The sequence below is a fragment of the Peromyscus californicus genome, unplaced genomic scaffold (assembly GCF_007827085.1).
Source record: "Peromyscus californicus insignis strain IS unplaced genomic scaffold, ASM782708v3 Scaffold_17__1_contigs__length_78620276, whole genome shotgun sequence".
Classification (NCBI taxonomy): domain Eukaryota; kingdom Metazoa; phylum Chordata; class Mammalia; order Rodentia; family Cricetidae; genus Peromyscus; species Peromyscus californicus.
Window position 1 is genome coordinate 45784535 of NW_026294469.1, and position 19122 is coordinate 45803656.

A 19122-nucleotide genomic window follows, 5' to 3' on the forward strand; every position below is an offset into this window, starting at 1 on the left:
ATGGGTACAGTTGTAAGATGGAGGGAAACATTAGTAACTAAACTAGAGTTTGGGTGGAAGTCTGTAAGCACTTATCCAGAGGTGGTGATTTGAGGAGCTGGACCCATGCTTGAGAATGTTGAGCGAACAGTGGGATGCAGCATGGGGTAACATTATACTAACACATTGAATGGTATGGGATTAAAACAGTTGTGCCGTGGGTAGCTTGGTGGTCTGAGCCAGGCCTTGTCCAGGCCTGGTATGGCACAGTAGTACTGCAATCTCAGCTCCTTACAAGGCTGAGGTAGGAGGATCACAAGTTCAGGCAAGGTCTGCCATTACTACAGAATCAGTTTAAAGTCAGAGTTGGCAATTTAACAAGATCTAGTCCCAAAATGGGAGTGAGGTTAATGTGGGGCAGGACTGTAACTCATAGAGCACTTGTCTCGGGTTAAATCCCAAGCATCAAACAAACTGAGGCCTGATTTGCAGATGAACAGGGAAGAACACATGGAGACATGGAGGTAGTATCCCCTGAGGTGCTCTGAAAGATGTGAGTGGATAGCAGTTTGGGGGTGGGGAGTGGGGTGAGGTTTCTTCTACAGATAGAAGATAGCTTAGAATTGGTGTCTTGCAGATCACTCAGAACTGCAATCAGAACAGTCAGTGGGGCATTGGAGAAGGTAGCATCAGTTAGATTATGTGAGGCTGAAGATGGAGGATCCAGGTAGATTATGTGAGACAGAAGATGGAGAAACCAGGAGGATTCACAGTAGGAAATATGCAAAACGCACAAAGCAAGAGGCCACCCTTAGGGATCCTCTAGTTCCTGCTGAAGTAGAAACCTCCAGCCCAAGCCTGCCCTGTGCTGCTGCAGTGTGGCAGGAGCTGCCTGGGGGCCTCAAGAACGATCGCAATGGTTACCCCGAAGTAACCTTTCATCAGAAGGTTTAACCAAGCAGACTGTGTCCAGTATTTAGACCATGATGTGCATCTGCACAGACTGAAACACCTGTTCTCGGTGGTGTTTTTACGTCACCCTCAGCACCACGATTAACACATAGCAGAGTGCTGGGGACATACAGGTGTCTTCCACCTCACGTTACACTTTGGAACCAGAGCTCACTGCCACCTCTGTTGGCAGCATAGAATCTGGGTAACAAAACACGATTACTTTATCAATTAAGTGAAGTTACAGATCATGAAACTTCATGCCATAGAGAAAATAGGTAATATAAGGTTGTATGAACTTATGGTAGTAACAGTGTCATATAGAATGAAAGGAACAGGCATCTACTAATTACCTTTATTATCTTAATAACGCCGTCCCTAAGACATTTCAGTAAGGAAATGTGCAATCAATACTTACTGAAAGAGTAGGAATGAGTCTGGAATGCAGGAGTGTGTGTGTGTGTGTGTGTGTGTGTGTGTGTGTGTGTGTGTGTGTGTGTGTGTGTGTGAATGTGCATTGTATCAAACTTAGAACTGCGAGTTAAACATCTTGGTGGTTGGTGGCTTTAGGTGTGAGGAACAGTTAAGCATGTGAGATGTTGAGAGGTAAATCAATGGATCTTGAAAATCTGTTGACTGTGATGTGAAACTGGTCCAGCAGAACTTAGAGGCTGCAGTGTGTATCGTTGCCCATGTGGAAAACTAGCAGAAGGGAGCTGAGTGAAGAGCACACGGGGTCGTGTGGTTTGACAGCCTTGGGCTTAGGAAATCAGGCAGAAACACGTGCCTGAGCATGGCTGGGAATTTAGCACTGGGATGCTCAGCGTGATGAGATAGGAAGTTGCTGAGGGGATGACCAGAAGGGTTGTGGGATCTTCCACCCAGAACCGTTTGGAAGAGCGGATTTGACTGGATTCCTTACCTACATTTGAGCAAAGCTCTCAGCACTCCACTGTCTTGTCTTGTTCACCAGGGGTAATTCCCACTGTCTGGGACAGTGTGTGGGACATGTACTCACTAGACGGTTATTGAAAAGTGGACCTACGATCTGATTGTGAATGAGATGGCCAAATACGGATATGGGCATGCACAGTGAGAGAGACAGGACACAGCACTCTCGACACCTAGTAGAACCTGGAGTCCATCCTGAAATAATCACTGAGAGGGAAGGAGATGATGGGAGCCCCCAGGGACGTGGGTTTTCTACCTGCTACGAGAAACAAGACAAAAGTCACAATCTCCTTGTTGATATATGGTTTCTTTCAAGATGATGATTCCTAGAAAAGGTATAAAAAACCAAAGTGCTTTGATAAAATAAAAAAGGTTAGATCAATTTAAAGTGACCAAATGAAGGGATCTGAGATGGCTTAGTGGCTAAGGGTACTTGCTGCCAAATCTGAAGACCCAGGGTCAATCCCTAGAATCCACACTGTGAAAGGAGAAAATCAATCCCCATAATCTGTCCTCTGAACTCCATATTCACACACACACACACACACACACACACACACACACACACACACACACACTCTTACACATACATACATACACACTTACATATACACACCCCTTCTCACACACACACACATATACATACAACACACACATACACACACATACATACATTCTACATACATATATACATGTAAAAATTCATGAAGGTGCAGGTAGTACATATATTTTCAAAAAAAAATGCAAAGAGGACACTAATTCCAAGGACATGTTCTTGGTAGCAGAGCTAGAGTGGGGGCACATGGTAGACTGTTTTCCAGTGAAAACCACCTGTACCCTGAGGTTTAGAGCCAGGAAATGGAACCTGCTTCCCCAGAGTGACCTTGTGGAAGATGTGCTCTCAGGCTCCACCAGCCCTACAGTGTCAAAATCTGCATCTTAACAAGACGCATGTGTATGTGTAGACCTTCACTTTGGAGAAGCACAAACACAAACCCTTCGGCAGGCCCTGCTGCTGCATCGCCACTGATCTTGGAACATTTACGTTCAGATCGCGCCATGCCTTGTTTTACTGCAGCAACTGTGGTTTTAGGATGTTGCACATAAAACAAAAGGACAGAAAATTAAATCCTGAAAAATGTGCAGGGGGAGCCTGTGAGCGAAGGAATCCTCCGCTCCAAAAGCATCCTTTTGGAAAGTGAGCAACCCTGAAGCCCTTGGCTCCCTCCCATCCCTGTGCTTCAGGAGTTCCAGCTCTTTCAACTAGATTCTTATCAAGATGGCGTGAAAGAGGAGAAATGGCTTCTTTCCCAAACCCCCAATTAGTAGTACAGAAGTGGTAGTAATTGAATCAGCAGTCCTGAAGCGAGCTGAGAGAAGAAATGATGATTATTACCATATCTGATTAAAGTAACAAGATAATTCAGGCAGATAAAATGTAATTAACCACTTTGGAATGTGCCCAAGTGATGATGGCTTGCCCCCTCCTGTTCTGTGACCTTAAATTAATTCCTGCTGGGGTTTCTCCCTTGTGAGGCTTAATAGGTTAAAATCATGATGATATGTTTCTGTGTGTTTGAGGAGATTAAACAAACAAGCCACAGAAAGCAGAGGGATCGAATCCCTTTAGCAGAGGGGCTTTCTGCTCACTACTTGGGTTTGAAATGTGGAGTGTTCTGGGGTGACATCTGAGAAGGGGCAATGTGAGAGGGGCAGGATTTGTCAAGGCCTGATGTCAGTTGTTAGTGCTGACTCCTGACTGGCTTACCAGCATTGGAAGCTCATGTTACTCGTGATGGGAAGTCGTCTAGATGGAAGCGTGCTTGTGATGGGATGTAGTCTAGATGGAAGTGTACTTGGGATTGGAAGCAGACTAGATGGAAGTGTACTTGTGATAGGAAGTAGTCTAGATGGAAGTGTACTTGTGATGGGAAGTAGACTAGATGGAAGCGTACTTGTGATGGGAAGTAGACTAGATGGAAGCATACTTGTGATGGGAAGTAGACTAGATGGAAGCATACTTGTGATAGGAAGTAGACTAGATGGAAGTGTACTGGTGATGGGAAATAGACTAGATGGAAGTGTACTTGTGATGGGAAGTAGACTAGATGGAAGTGTACTTGTGATAGGAAGTAGACTAGATGGAAGTGTACTGGTGATGGGAAATAGACTAGATGGAAGTGTACTTGTGATGGGAAGTAGACTAGATGGAAGCATACTTGTGATGGGAAGTAGTCTAGATGGAAGTATACTTGTGATGGGAAGTAGACTAGATGGAAGCATACTTGTGATAGGAAGTAGACTAGATGGAAGTGTACTGGTGATGGGAAATAGACTAGATGGAAGTGTACTTGTGATGGGAAGTAGACTAGATGGAAGTGTACTTGTGATTGGAAGTAGACTAGATGGAAGTGTACTTGTGATAGGAAGTAGACTAGATGGAAGTGTACTGGTGATGGGAAATAGACTAGATGGAAGTGTACTTGTGATGGGAAGTAGACTAGATAGAAGCATACTTGTGATGGGAAGTAGTCTAGATGGAAGTATACTTGTGATAGGAAGTAGTCTAGATAGAAGTGTACTTGTGATGGGAAGTAGACTAGATAGAAGCATACTTGTGATGGGAAGTAGACTAGATGGAAGAATACTTGTGATAGGAAGTAGTCTAGATGGAAGCATACTTGTGATGGGAAGTAGACTAGATGGAAGCATACTTGTCATGGGAAGTAGTCTAGATAGAAGCATACTTGTGATGGGAAGTAGACTAGATGGAAGCATACTTGTGATGGGAAGTAGACTAGATGGAAGTGTACTTGTGATAGGAAGTAGACTAGATGGAAGTGTACTGGTGATGGGAAATAGACTAGATGGAAGTGTACTTGTGATGGGAAGTAGACTAGATAGAAGCATACTTGTGATGGGAAGTAGTCTAGATGGAAGTATACTTGTGATAGGAAGTAGTCTAGATAGAAGTGTACTTGTGATGGGAAGTAGACTAGATAGAAGCATACTTGTGATGGGAAGTAGACTAGATGGAAGCATACTTGTGATAGGAAGTAGTCTAGATGGAAGCATACTTGTGATGGGAAGTAGACTAGATGGAAGCATACTTGTCATGGGAAGTAGTCTAGATAGAAGCATACTTGTGATGGGAAGTAGTCTAGATGGAAGCATACTTGTCATGGGAAGTATGTTGCTGTGAATGATTGATTGATAAATAAAACACCGATTGGCCAGTAGTCAGGCAGGAAGTATAGGTGGGAAAAGGAGGGAGGAGAATTCGGGGAAATGGAAAGTTGACGCAGGGAGATGCTGCCAGCCACTGTGATGAGAAACAACATGTAACGATACCGGTAAGCCACGAGCCACGTGGTAACTTATAGATTAATAGAAATGGGTTAATTTAAGATATAAGAACAGCTAACAAGAAGTCTGAGTCATTAGACCATTCAGTTTAAATAATAAAAGCATTTGTGTGTTTATTTGAGTCTGAGTGGCTGCCGGCCTGGGCAGGACTGGAGATAACTACAGCTACAGTAGATTAGATGGAAATGTACCAGACAATGCAGACTTGGCCATTATCACCTTTCAGGCCTTTGAGGAGCAGCTCCTGGTCAGTGTGGTGGCCCGGACTGCTAGCAGAGGAGATAACATGGTTCAGACAGTAGCCGGACATTGACCAAGGCACAGTGATGAGGGGGTGTTGGGAGAGGTGGGCCAGTTTGCAGACATTCTTCTTCCTGGTGTCAACATACAGCTTCCAGCCAGTGGGCCCATCAAGAAGTGGCCGCCTAATTGTCCAATGACAGATACTAAGTGAGTTAGGTGTAGTCACTGACAAAGACTATTTGTGACAATGGGAAAAAGTTCACAATGTGGTCTCAGGTTTCAAAAGTGTATACATTGTATCATTATAATGTAAGAAAACCCCCAAACCCTCAAACTAAACCCCAAAGACCACAAAAAACAGCAGCGTGCTGTCCGTGGGTATAGAGTTGCTGCAGAATTCTCTCATTCTAATTTAAAAAGCTTGTTTGCCAAATTTCATAGTGTGCTTTGCATTTCTTTAAAACTGAAAGAGGAAGGGGTAGAGAGAGAGCCCAGTCAGTGAAGGCTTGCTGCACAGGCCTGAGCTAGCTCCCAGAACCCATGTAAGAAGCACAGCATGGTGATCATGCTTGTGTGGACACACAAACACAGCTTTCACCTCAAAGGGAAAAAGAGCTTATTTTGGAGCCAAATCTGAGTGATCATGGCCCAGGAACAACACAGATTTAGGTTCCCGAATTTCATTGTTCCAAGGTGGAAGCAGTTTCATGAACTTTTTTATTGTAACAGAACAAAATAAAACACAAATCAGGGCATTTAAAAAATACATTGGTAGAAATATCAGAGAGGCGGGTTACAGCCAAGTAGAGGATCTCAACTATAGGCCTCGGATATTATAGAAAACATTCTTAGCTCTTCCACTGGGGGAGAGTAGTGCTTTGTTAAGTTACTAAGTTCCGATGGTTTTTATGTGTTTATCAGGATCTTAGGTTTGACAGAGGTGGGCAATGAATGGTTTTTTATGGGGCTAGTGGTAGCCCAAGAACCTAATTACAGTTTCTACAGTCAGCAAGGTTTTAATCAGTCAGTCAGTCCATGTGGATGGCTTCATTCCAGGATGCTTGTTGACACTTGTAAGCCCAGAACTGAGGAGGCAGAGACAAGAGGATCCCTGGGCTCACTGGCTAGCCAGCCTAGCCTATGAGAGACCTTGTCGTAAAAGACAAGGTGGATGGATCCTGAGAAGCAAGCCTTTACATTAACCTCTGCTTCCACACACATCTGGACACACACATGCACTGGAACACAAATGCACATGTACCCACAAGTGCACAAATAAGCAGCTTTGCTCTCCAGTACCTACAAAACTGAGTTTTGTAGCATGTCCTTTGCAAGTGTCTGGGAACCCTGTGTCATGTCCAATCCTCACAAACTAATTTAGTTCAACAAAATCCATATGGCAGGGCCTGCTAGAGCAAGGATTTGCTTTTTTTTTTTCTCTTTTCTATTCATTTTTATTTCAAAGCGCATGTGGGAAGTGGCTCATTTTTCTTGTAGGTGATGCAGGTCCATAGCTATGGCATGGGTCTGTCCCCACAAGGATGGAACAGGGATTTAATAATGTGGCTTCAAGATTTCGTTATTTACAAGCAGCTGGCTAGGAGAACAGACGGACTGTCAAGGAAGTCTCAACACTTACACCCATGCGGACCTCAAGATGCTGCTGGGCGCTGAAGAAAATACCAGTAGCTTGATGTGACATGTCACTTTGAGAGCACTGATATTTTGGCAGAGGTCTCTTGCTTTGCATAAAATGAATCACTCATGCCAACAGGGGCTTGCTTGCACCTGAACCTGTGCCTTTGGGAAATAGCAGGACCTCCCTGATGATACAGAAAAGAAATAGTCACCTACATGTATGTGAGAGATTCTAGCTCTGATTATCTGTTTAAAATGTGATAATCAAAGCCCAGGGCAGCGAGATATTCTGAGGAAGATCGTCTGCTTTCTCAGAATTACAAACTTGCCTTCTTCTAACCCAGTGATCTTCTCAGAGGGCCTGCTATTTCTGCCTAATATTTCTTGGGGATCTTTAAATGTCCCTAGGTACTACATTGCAGTATGCCAAAAAAATGAAATATATATCAAATATTATATAAATATATATATATATATATATCTCAAACATTATAATTATCCCATTGACATGCAGATATAAAATAATCACCAGTTTCATGTTAGAACTTCTTCCTCTTGTCTGTTCTCCTGTTGATAGTTCTTGTTAATGAACTTAGACTATTGGTTTCCCTGCAAGTAAGTCAGTGATGCTTGTCCCATTTTGTTTTTGTGTAGATTTAAATGGCGACTTAAAGCAAATGTTTGAAAAAAGAAAATTCTCGTGATTTTCTTGTAGGCAGACTTTATATGCTGGAGCATGCAAAAAGCTTCAAATTAACAAATATAGAATTGAGTGTCGGGTGTTCTCTGTATTTCACTTTCCCAGGCCACGGGATCCCACGTTTCCACTCTACCGAGAAGGCATTAGTGGAGTGTAATGGAGAACAGAACGTTTAGAGTGTAGCAAGCTGCTGACATGACTGTTTGAGGCTGATTATCTCTGCCTATGTATATATTTAGAACTGAGTGTAAAGAACTCACGGTAGCCTTCATTTTTGTGTACTGTACACTCTTCCGCTGCCTGGGAAGTTGGGTCAGCATATGAAAGCCAAGTGCTCCAATTGTTCTGATTTTTCAAAATAATCAGTGAAATGGAGTCGGCTCTGAATACTGGGATTGTATCTCTGCTTATTGACCTTGGTCTTTGATGACTGACGGTGAGAACTTTTCATGAAAGGTCTTTGTTGTGCGTGGAATCCTGGGATGAGAGCCGTGACTTAAGTACAGAAAGACACAGTGATAGGTTTTGAAGTTTGGGAACATTATTGTCGCGTGGAGAGGAAAAGGATTTCTGTTGAAATGTGTAATGTGGACCCTTGTGTTCTACTTTTTTCCTAATATTTGCCTTTGGGTTGTGCTAGTTCAATCGAAAACCAACGTAAACAGGAATATTCTGTTAAAAGCCAGTGTGGGAGCTGGGCATGTAGGTTCAAGGCATGACTTCAATTCCTGGTACAGCCAAAGGGGGAAAAATCAGTGTGGGGCTGCAAATGAAGATAGTTTAGCCTCTTTTTGTTTTGTTTTGTTTCTTTTTTTAATTTATTTATTTATTTTTTTGGTTTTTCGAGACAGGGTTTCTCTGTGTAGCTTTGCGCCTTTCCTGGAACTCACTTGGTAGTCCAGGCTGGCCTCGAACTCACAGAGATCCGCCTGGCTCTGCCTCCCGAGTGCTGGGATTAAAGGCGTGCGCCACCACCGCCCGGCTGTTTCTTTTTTTTAAAGTGAGGATCATACCACTAATGTAAAAAGTAATGTAGAGAAATGCTGATTCCTGTTTTTTCTTTTCTTTTCTTTTTAGCTACTCAGTGACCGTACAGGAGTCATACCCACATCCCTTTGATCAGATTTACTACACAAGCTGCACAGACATCCTGAACTGGTTTAAATGTACACGGCACAGGTAACGGAGGCATGGATATGTTTATGAGCTTGACTGTGTGGAAATGGAATCTGATACAGTTAGAGATACTAACTACTTGAGAAAGAGCATCCATGCACCCAGAAAGCAGGTGTTGAGGGCTTTGATCCCAAGCTCAGGGGGCAACCAAGGGGTGACATAGTTCATGACCTTTGGGAACTAACAGTCTAACTACAGGTGACATATCTGTTGTCCTTGCTGTGATTAGAAAAACCTTATCCAGCTCTCATATAGAGGTTGACTGGAGGAGACACTCTTTTGTTTTCCTTTTATTTATTCTTTGAGAATTTTATACAGCACGTTTTTACCATATTTTCCCATCCTCTATTCCCCCTTAGATAGCACCTAACCAACTTAATGCTATTTCTCTCTCTTAAAAAACAAACAAACAAACAAACAAAAAAGGAAAAAAATAAAGATCCACTAAAAAACATGGAGTCCAATGGACACGCACAAGACCTGTGCAGGCTCAAGCCAGACGAAATCCCAGCAAAGAGGAGCGGAAGTCAGCACGAAGTTCCACCCCAAACCAGAAGCTATTTGCAGATCATATCTGTTGAGAGAGGGAACATCAGCTGCCTTAAATGCATTGACCCTGGGTATGCCAACTGTACTCTAGGGCAGGCGCCATGCTCTGGACAAGTTTGCACAAACTGGAGACATTTTCCCTTGTCCATCACCAGCTACCAAGAAACTCATGCCTCAGTGTCTATTTCTAGTTGGACGTTTGACTCAGTTTATGTTGGAATTTAATCTTTAAATAAGATAGGCTGTCTATGGTCCATGAGAACACAGAACCCAAAACATCAGTACTTGTAATGAAGGGAACTCTGATACCCTTATTCTCTTAGTTAAATATTTATAGTATCATAAATTATGAATTGAGTGTGATACCTGTCATTATGATCTGGTTATCTGTTTAATATGTTTCTTTATTAAATAAATTTTTACCAGCTTTATCTTCTCCTACTAGAAGTGTTAGTTCTGGTAAGAGAAATACCAAGAAAGTCTTTATACTGTTTTGCTTGCTGCCATTCATTCCTTGGTCCTAAATAGTGCCTGAAATATGTTAAATGTTTAAGAAATGCATGAATTTTTGGAATCACTGAATGAATGGTGCTTCAGTTAAATCAGATGATAAAATTAGTCTTCTCTTTTATAGTAGGATGACACAATGTTGAATTTAAAAAAGAAGTCTATGAATTCTTCCTTTGAAACATAAGTCAATGATGCCTAGATAGGTATCATACATGAAATTAATTAATACTTGGCACCTTATTTCCAGATAGTTGAAGCAGGGAAATCACAACACTTCTGATGCCTTGAAATAAAGTTCAAATTGGCTGGAGTTGGGAATCCTCTTTAGCATCTTAATAATGAACTGTTATAATCTTGGTCAAACCTATATTCTGTGTTCCTTCTTGTTTTGAGACACTTGGCTTTTCATACCTTATTACAGCTGATAGCTATTTTTATCAAAGTAGAAATCATTCCTTATTAGCTTGTCAATCAGAACTAATGGCACCATCTTTTTCTTTCATACAGAATCAGTTACCGGACAGCCTACCGCCATGGGGAAAAAACCATGTATAGGCGCAAATCACAGTGTTGCCCCGGATTTTATGAAAGCCGGGACATGTGTGTCCGTAAGTAAGGTGTCCATTCTTTGTGCTGTTCTTGCATGTCCAGTGCTAGTCTGCCTCTGGGAGTGGCAGCTGAACTGGGGACTTTGGAGATGGGGCAGTTGGAATGCTCCCCTCTGCTCCTGGCTGTTGGGCTCTTGGCTTGTGTTCTGCAAAAGGCGTTAACATTGTACCCAAGTCCTATCAAAACTCCCCAGATGAGCATTGCTTGAGGAGAAAACAGCTGTGAAGAAGATGATACAAGGCTGGATGTGGCCTTGTCAACTGTCATTTCAGCTGGAAATTGGTTAGGAGTCACTGGGCTGAGGTCACAGAAGAGAACATCACTCTCCTGCTGCAGCTAGCTTCTGAGGGGCCAGTGTGCTTTTTTTATGGTCACAGAAGGATGAAGGGATGGATCCAGGGCACAAGGCACAAGTGCATTTTTACTGGCGTTTTACTTCCCTGCAGCATATCCCCCACCTGATTCTGAGGCATCTCGGGAGAAGCCTAGAGTTTATAACATATTCAGAAGACTCTAGATCTCATGGGATGCTGTTGCAGTGCAGGTTTCATAGTATTATTTTGCATAAGTCACTTAGAAGAGAGAGCATGAAAAACTATTTAACTCAAGTATTGTGGCTCAATGCACAGCTGTATGGCAACCCCCACTTCTGAGCTGAGGCACTGATATTTGGGAGAGCAGAGACAAGGTTCTGCTGTAATCTGGAGGCAATGGACATGCCTGATGGGTCTAAATTGACGGTACTAGCTCAGCTAGTGTGGCCTCAGATCCATCAACTGTACCTCTAGGAGGCTTCTTGCTGGCTCAGAGGGTGGGGGTGGGGAGGTAAATCCGTGCCTGTCAATCTTCATGCAGACATCAGCAACTCCCCAACTTTGGTTCCAAACTACCACTATGTCTACTGACAGATGAGCATAGAAAACAAAAAAATACAACACGGAATTAACAAAAAGGAAACAAAAATACACAGTGAATGGCTCATGCAGCCAGTAAATGTCTTCTGAGACCAGCAGTGCATGGTTGTACTGTAGATGTTTCTAAATTAAACTAGGGTAAATATGTACACAATTCTAAGTTGCCTCTATTATGAATTGCTTCACAAGCTGTCCTTGTTCTTAAATAATTGTTCACTTCCTAAATCAGTTAAATCTAAATTCCTAGAGGTAGAACTGCTAGGCCAGAGGTGTACACACCTGGAGGGTTTCCAGTATATAGGTATAGAGATACGCTCAGGAAGTGAGAATGCCTGTCAGCTTATATCCTGTGACAAGTTTTGTTCTGAATTTGCATATCTTTGACTAATGAGGATGGCGGATAAGAAAAAAAAATCACATGTTTGTAATCAAACAGAATAATCCGGAACTGATTGATCTCAGTGGCCTCAGCTCATGAGAAGCTGTCAGAAGAAAGAAAGACAGGGAACACAGTGGGGTGGTGGGGTGGAGGCTTCACTGGTGGGGCTGGCCATTCTCCAGGGATGTGGGTGACATGATTTTGATGCCCTTAGCGAGGGTTCAGCCTAACAAACACAACTGTCAACCCACACTGACAGAGTGCTTCTGTCCCCAGATCACAGGACTCATGAAGAAAGCCACAATACGATTTATTACTCAGGGCTTGGGGTTGCTTGGGCCTTCTCTGGCCTTACCTCCTCTCCTGGAATGCCCGCATGGAGGAAATGAGATCCAACAGGCCAGTGAGTGTGGACAGTATGGACCCTAGCAGGAGCAGTTTGAGAGTGCAACTCAGTATTCCATGACCGCAGCTGCAAATCTACTCGTTCATCTCGCCCGAATTACACTGGCAAAAATATCAACCTTTTTCTTCCACTTGACTCTTACAATGTGTTCCCCAGGCTATGTGAATGACACCTTCAGCAATTGCTTCTAAAATTCTTTTTCTGGGCCTTCTTAGCTTATCTGCGGTCCCTATAGGCAGAAAAAAAGTTCTCTTTTTCCTTTTAGATATGTTAATGTATTTAATCAGCTTACTGTCTGCTCTCACCAGCCTGGGAGCTATTTGCCTTTTTTAGGGCAGTTTGCATTTATCAGCTGTGATGTCTTATTTCATTGCTCAATGCCCTGAAAAAAAGTTGACTTCTCTCTTGATTGTGATGGAGGATGCTTTTCAGTATTTTGCATTCTATATCTCAGGTACCACTGTGGAGAGGGCAGGGAGTGTTCTTGATGCTGTTCTTGTGATCTTTTCCCAACAGGTTTTTCTGCCAAGCAGGGAGCATGGTCATCATTTTTAACTGTTTCCAGTTATAGAAAGGAGCGGAAATAGGAATCGGTCCTCGGTTGAAATTAATTATTGATTACCAGATTTCCTGAAAAGGCAGCAAAGAATGTTTTCCTCTGTATTTGCAGTCAAATTTCTTTCAAGTAGCTGAAAAATCTCCCCCAGGAGAAATGGTCTCAGGTATCCCAGGCTGGCCTTGAACTTGCCACGAAGCCCTAGGATGACCTTGAACTTCTGGTCCTCCTGACTACTTTCTGAATGCTGGGATCACAGGCCTGTGCTGCCATGCCCAGTGTATGTGGTTTATACAGTGTTAGGTATCAAAACCAGGGCTGCACAGATGCTAGAGCATCACTGTCAACTGAGTTACATCCTCAGTCCTTAAAGGACATTTTGTATTCTAGTTATCCATGTAAAGGAATTCATTGTTTTTATTTTTTGTTGTTGTTGTTTGTTGTTTGTTTTTCCCCCAAATCATTTCCTCCTCTTCTTCATAGGAAAAAAAAAATCAGGTTCAGTAAAGAGGGTTCAGTACAATCAAAGCTAACGTGCACTGATTGTTTGTCTATGGTATAAAACCCAAGGGCTGGGCTCTGTGATTACATGCTTATCTGGGAGAGCTCTGTTCCTTTCCTCCGAGGAGTTTACCCTAAGTAGTTTTTAATGTCTGCAAAACAACAACAGATTGGTAGTTATCATGACCAAGTGTTTATTCTTCGCCAGGCATACACATCATCACACTAATTCCTCCCGACCTCACTGTGAGACAGATACAATCCTATGCATTTTGTAGATGAGGAAACTGATCAGGTGGAGGTGAGTGGTGAGGAATGGTGCCATATATATTCTGAATGTGGGATGAGAGACTTCATCCAAGCACAAGGAAGTGGCAGAACAGCTGGTAGATGGAGAAGCATCACCTAGCTCCTGCCATACTGTATTTCTCACGAATAGCTCAGGGACATCACCGTTACACGACCACAGAGATATCAATGGAGCTGATATCAGACAATTTTGCTTTTGAAAACCAAGTCCCTTCATTCAATTCACAAATTTGATTCTGTTTTCATGTTCATCTCTCTTTAAAGTGACTAAAATGGGCAAACACTTGCTCTCTCAAAGTTGGCCTTTGGAAAGGTTTCTGAAAACAAAGAGCTTTATAGAGTGTGTTTAGACAGATATCAAACGTGGTGATTCCATCTGTACGAGCCGGGCGGCTGCCTGTGGATACAGAGCTGTACCTGGATGTGGGGTGGACCTTTCAGCTAGTGAGGGAGCCTTGGCTGCTGCTCCTCCTGTTTAATACTTTGGGGTTTCTGAAGATAAGAATAGGAGTTCAGAAAGACCCAGAAACTTTTACACTTCATATTCAAAGCAGGGGAGGTCTGGAGCTCAGTCTTTGTGGAGATTCTCACAAAAGGTCTCTCAAGATGTGGCCTTCCTCCCATATTTACCGCCATGGAGGCAGCAGAGGATGCTGAAATATACTTTTTAATTCTGCCAGCTGCAGGGAGAGATGCCTGGAGACCAATACCATGTTTTTCTCGTGTTTGGAGCACAGTGAGGAGACCTTCTCTGCTTGAGACAGGAATGAATGGGCAGACCATCTGAGGGGGTGGTGACGTGCAGACTCCCAGCTCAGTAGGTCTGGACTGGGCACAGATCTATGTATTTCTACTGAAGGTTCAAGACTGCAGAAGCCACAGGTCCATAGAACACACTTGAACAGCTAGGCTTCTGCTAGGAGACAGATGAATGTTATTGGGCCAGAAGAGGAGAGGAGGGTGTAAGTAGAAGCCTTTTCTAAGAATCTGGTTGGGAAAAAGAAGAGATAGGAACAATTTTTCACCAAGAAAGTATTACTAGGGCATGAAGATATTTGTGATACTGAGATTTTACTCTGTTTATAAATCATGATGAATCCTAAGTTCATCCATCCTTGGATTAGGTTTGTCTGATCTGATATCTAGTTATTTTTAATATGGAAAAAATCTTCCTCTTAATGAAGAAATGCCCAGGGGATGAAAATAGTTTTAATGCATGTGTGTGTGTGTGTGTGTGTGTGTGTGTGTGTGTGTATGTAGAAATATGTGTGTGTATGTCTCTGTGTGTGTTTGTGTATGTGTTTATATATGTATATAAATACGTGATTTTTAAAGTCACATAATTGATGTCTTATAAAAATGCTGTTGATTAAAGTGTTAGGCTCTTGTACCTAACTACATACTCATATATATATATATATATATATATATATATATATATATATATATATATATATATATATATATATATATATATATATATAATCACCCAGGAGAACTAACCAGCATCCCACAAGAAATAATCTTCCTTAAGGCACACTCTGATCATTACAAGGACCTCCCATTAAGCCCTATAGCTTAAAGATCTACATCATCACCCAGAACTGGCGTCTTTAGGATCAAACTTCCAATATGTAGCCCCTTTGCGGGGAGGGATACACAATGATCACAATCCAAAGCACAGAAAAATGTGTGCATATTGCATGATTTGGGATTTGATTTGGCTATGAGGTACCCAAAGGTGGCCAAACCAATAGGGGGCAAACTTACTTCCACCTTTTCCATCTACCATCTCTAGGGGGAGTGATCTTTATTTTCTTATACTACAACTGAGCTCCAGATATCAATCCAGTTCCCAAAGCCAGAGGAAGTGGCATGAGAAGAAAATCCCATGGCAATGCAGCTTCCCAAGGTCATGGAAGTGAGCATGTTCCATTTCCTCTTACATACTCATGGTCAGGCCTTAGTAAAATGGGTTCATCCAGCTGCAAGGACATCTGTGGGGAGAGGATAATGGATTTTGAAAGACAAAGACAAGAATGATCTTACCCACACATTAAATACTAATGTGTTTTCATATACACTGCCAAATTGCTGTCTGGATGAGTTATATGGTTTATATGCTTCCTCCACCAGCAATGCATGAGGGTGCCCACCTTCCCACTACATGTCCCACAACACCAACACTAAGTATTACTGGTTTTTTTTTTTTAAAGTTCTGTTAGGTGAAAAAAATAAGGACCTTGTTTTATTTTGCATTTCAAATTTACCAGTGTTGCTGATCTCTTAAAAATCATTTTTTATTATCTATTTGTTTTTTTTTTTTGACTTAATGGACTAGAGCAGAATGGGAGATGAAGAGAGACTTTGTCTTTCAGAGAGTCATAGAAAGAGAAATGAGCACAACTGGGGATGATGCGGAAGGAAAGGGGGCTAGGATGGTTTGGGGGCTGGTGACAGCGACAGCTCGAGACTAAGAATTGACAAACACATGCCCAGAGGTGAAGCCAGCAGAAGCACTGGGTCCTCCAAAGTCCTTTAATCCTTCAACTTAAAGGACACACATTGTCTCTGTACCCCAACCTTGCAGAGAGCCTCCCCTCCCAACACCTGGACTGTTTGCTGTTCCTCTATCAATGAGTACTCAGGGCAGTCTCCTGTCTCTTTCCCATGCTCTCTCCCCTAAGGAGAGGGATGATCTATGATCCCATGGCAGTGAGGAGAGGGGAGCTCTTGGTCCAGCAGAAACACAAATTCGCAACTCATGTGAAAGATTCCAGAGTTGTGGTCCCCAGAGTACTGTAGCTCTTTCAGGATCGTTTTGGAGTAAAGAAACCTTTGAAATTATACTAAGGACCTAATCATCACCTACATTGTAATTCTGGGAAAATATGCTTGTTGCGACACACAACTGATCTCTAAACACTTCTTTAGGATCTGGCCTTTAGTGAGCTGGGGATTGCCTAGGGATCTGGTTATGGGGCAGGAGGGGGCACTTGGAGAAGCTCATGAGTAGGGTGTTGGCAGCTACCCCTCAGTGGAAGGGAACTGGTGAATTCAGACATACATCAATCAGATGTTGTCCTTGGCTTCCTTTTGGCTAATGACAGCAAGCAGATCATTGTAAGCCAGGCAGCCTGCAGCAGACTCACAAAGGAAATGCCCAGGGTCCCTTCCAAGCTCACTTCCCATTCTCTGTACTCCTCCAGATGCCTTGCATCCCTCTGCCGGGTGCTGCTGCAAAGGAAGGGACCCTTCTGAGGATCCTTTCCTCTGGGGGAAACTTAAAGGCAGCTATCCTGTCCTCCTTAGCTGGAAGTTCAATGTTAACTTGAGTTAAAGCTCTAATGGGGGCTCCCGGGCTTGCAGGGGATTCAGAAGGGAAAGGTCTGAGATCTGGCTTCTCCCCCTTTCAGCTTGCAGGCCAGCTCTGGAGGATCAGTTCCCATGGATGTGCCCTCTTGTCTTTGGCACTTGTTGAGAGAACCTGGGAACCGTAAATAAAAAGCCCCAACTCCCACACACTGATCTCTATATGATTTCCTGTTCTTAGCAGAGAGGAGTGTGACAATTGATTACCAGAGCAGTGAATAAATATTCACAGCTGATTTTAACTTGGCCAACTTCATGTAAAACTGAACTGGCTGTAGGCAAACAGGGAGCTAGAACTGTTGTTGATGTTCATATGAGAAAATAACTCTGAAGACGAGAACTCTGCTCTAGTTCAGATGTCCTGCTTAAAAAAAGAAAACAAAAAAAATATATATTTTAAATTGTTTAGTACTTTCTATATGTATGTTTTTATGATGAATCAGTTTCCTTTACAGAATCTAGGTAAAAATGTTTATGTTTAGAAACTGCTATGGTAAAAAATAGTTCATACTTTGGAAAAATAAAACCATATTTTATATGAAGTAAAATAAAATGGGCAATGGACTTTAAGCTGAAATACTGGGGCAAGGGCTACAAACATCTGCAGCTTACTTAGTCAAGATTCATTTCTTTCCAAGAGACAGATATATTGTACTTTAGAGAGCCATGGGAGGCTGTTTGTCATGTGACACATAATTCTCTCCCCCACACCCCCAGCCTCTTCCTTTGTCTTTGGATATTAATTTGGAATTAACAAAAATGCTCCTCTTGGGGAGAATAGGTGCTTCTCTTGGAAGCAGCTGTCTGGAACATGGTATTTAGAAAGAGTCTGAGGCTAAGCCCGGGATGAGAGGAAGCACCGGTCATTAATGGGTAACCCAGGGATGCAGTGGGTGACCTGCATGCTCCATATTTTCTGTCCCTGAAATTATCCAGCATCCTAAAGGAGTTTTGATCTCTTGGAGAGATGTCGTGGAGATATTAGTTGTTCCGGTTAATCATTGTGGTCCCTAAATCACCTGTCACAGGCCCCCATTAGACCCATCTCTGCCACTTAACTGACAGTCATGCCATCCACTATACCAGCTCTTGTCTCCAGGACAAACTGGCTGCTTCTAGGAAAGTCAGAATATTTGCCAAACTAACTCAGGAGAACACTGTCTACAGTTTTGTCAAGTGGATGGAGACATCCACATTCTGTCTCAGTGTCAACCTAAGAAGGATCGCACTGGGAGAGAGACAGCAAGCATGAGTATGTTGACCAACTGGGTAAGGCCTGGGGAAAGAGCTGGCTGAGATGCTGTCTCACCTCCCACCCACTTGGTGACAGTGAATGACACATTTTGCCTTTTTTCCAGGTTTTGTATGACTCATGTCTTTTTTTTTTTTCTAAAGAGTTTTGAACCCAGATTTTTTAGAACATGAGTTGCTGGTGAGACCTCTCATTTTTGGGGGGAGAGGGGGTTGTGGAGACTCAGCATTTGGCAGAGTGCTGTATAAGGGACAGAAGAGCTTCCCTGGTTGGTAGGCAAGACCTGAAGGAGTGGGAAGGCCTCTCTTTGAAGTTCAAGGCAGCCGGAGCTTCCTACTCTGAGTTTGTCTGAGTCTCACAGGCTTGTTTAATTTGCAGTTACGAGCTTGTCAAGCATTTCCAAAAAAAAAATCTGTTGTCTTTAGACTCTTGAGCACACCCTTTTGAGTAGAGATAAAAGTGGGACAATCCCGTTCGGCTGGCCAGAGCCAACAATGAGATGGTATGTCCCTCAGTGTAACTACCCAATAGTGCCCCTCCCACACAGGGGTGGATTTTTTCATGTTTCCATAGGGACCCTGTACTCCGTTGCTATGGAGTCCTACTTGGTTCAGAGGCACCTACCAGAAAATGCAGGGGGAAGTCTTTTGTCTATACACTGCACCAGGAGAAATTCCAATTTTCCCACACGCCCTCTGGAACTTAACTCTTGGGTTTTCTAGTTGGGGATGTTGGGCTCTGCTAGGAGTGAAGATATGGTC

At 42.8% G+C, this 19122-nt stretch overlaps 1 protein-coding gene across 2 annotated transcripts in view; it reads left to right on the top strand.

Moving 5' to 3' along the window:
* The window catches only part of Megf10 (multiple EGF like domains 10), a 161901-nt gene that overhangs the window by 51779 nt on the left and 91000 nt on the right, over window positions 1-19122 (top strand). For both annotated transcript variants that reach the window (XM_052742216.1, XM_052742214.1), the window contains exons 3-4: window positions 8906-9007; window positions 10571-10671. In XM_052742216.1, coding sequence (XP_052598176.1) covers window positions 8906-9007; window positions 10571-10671 — 203 coding nt within the window. The remainder of the gene's footprint in view (window positions 1-8905; window positions 9008-10570; window positions 10672-19122) is intronic.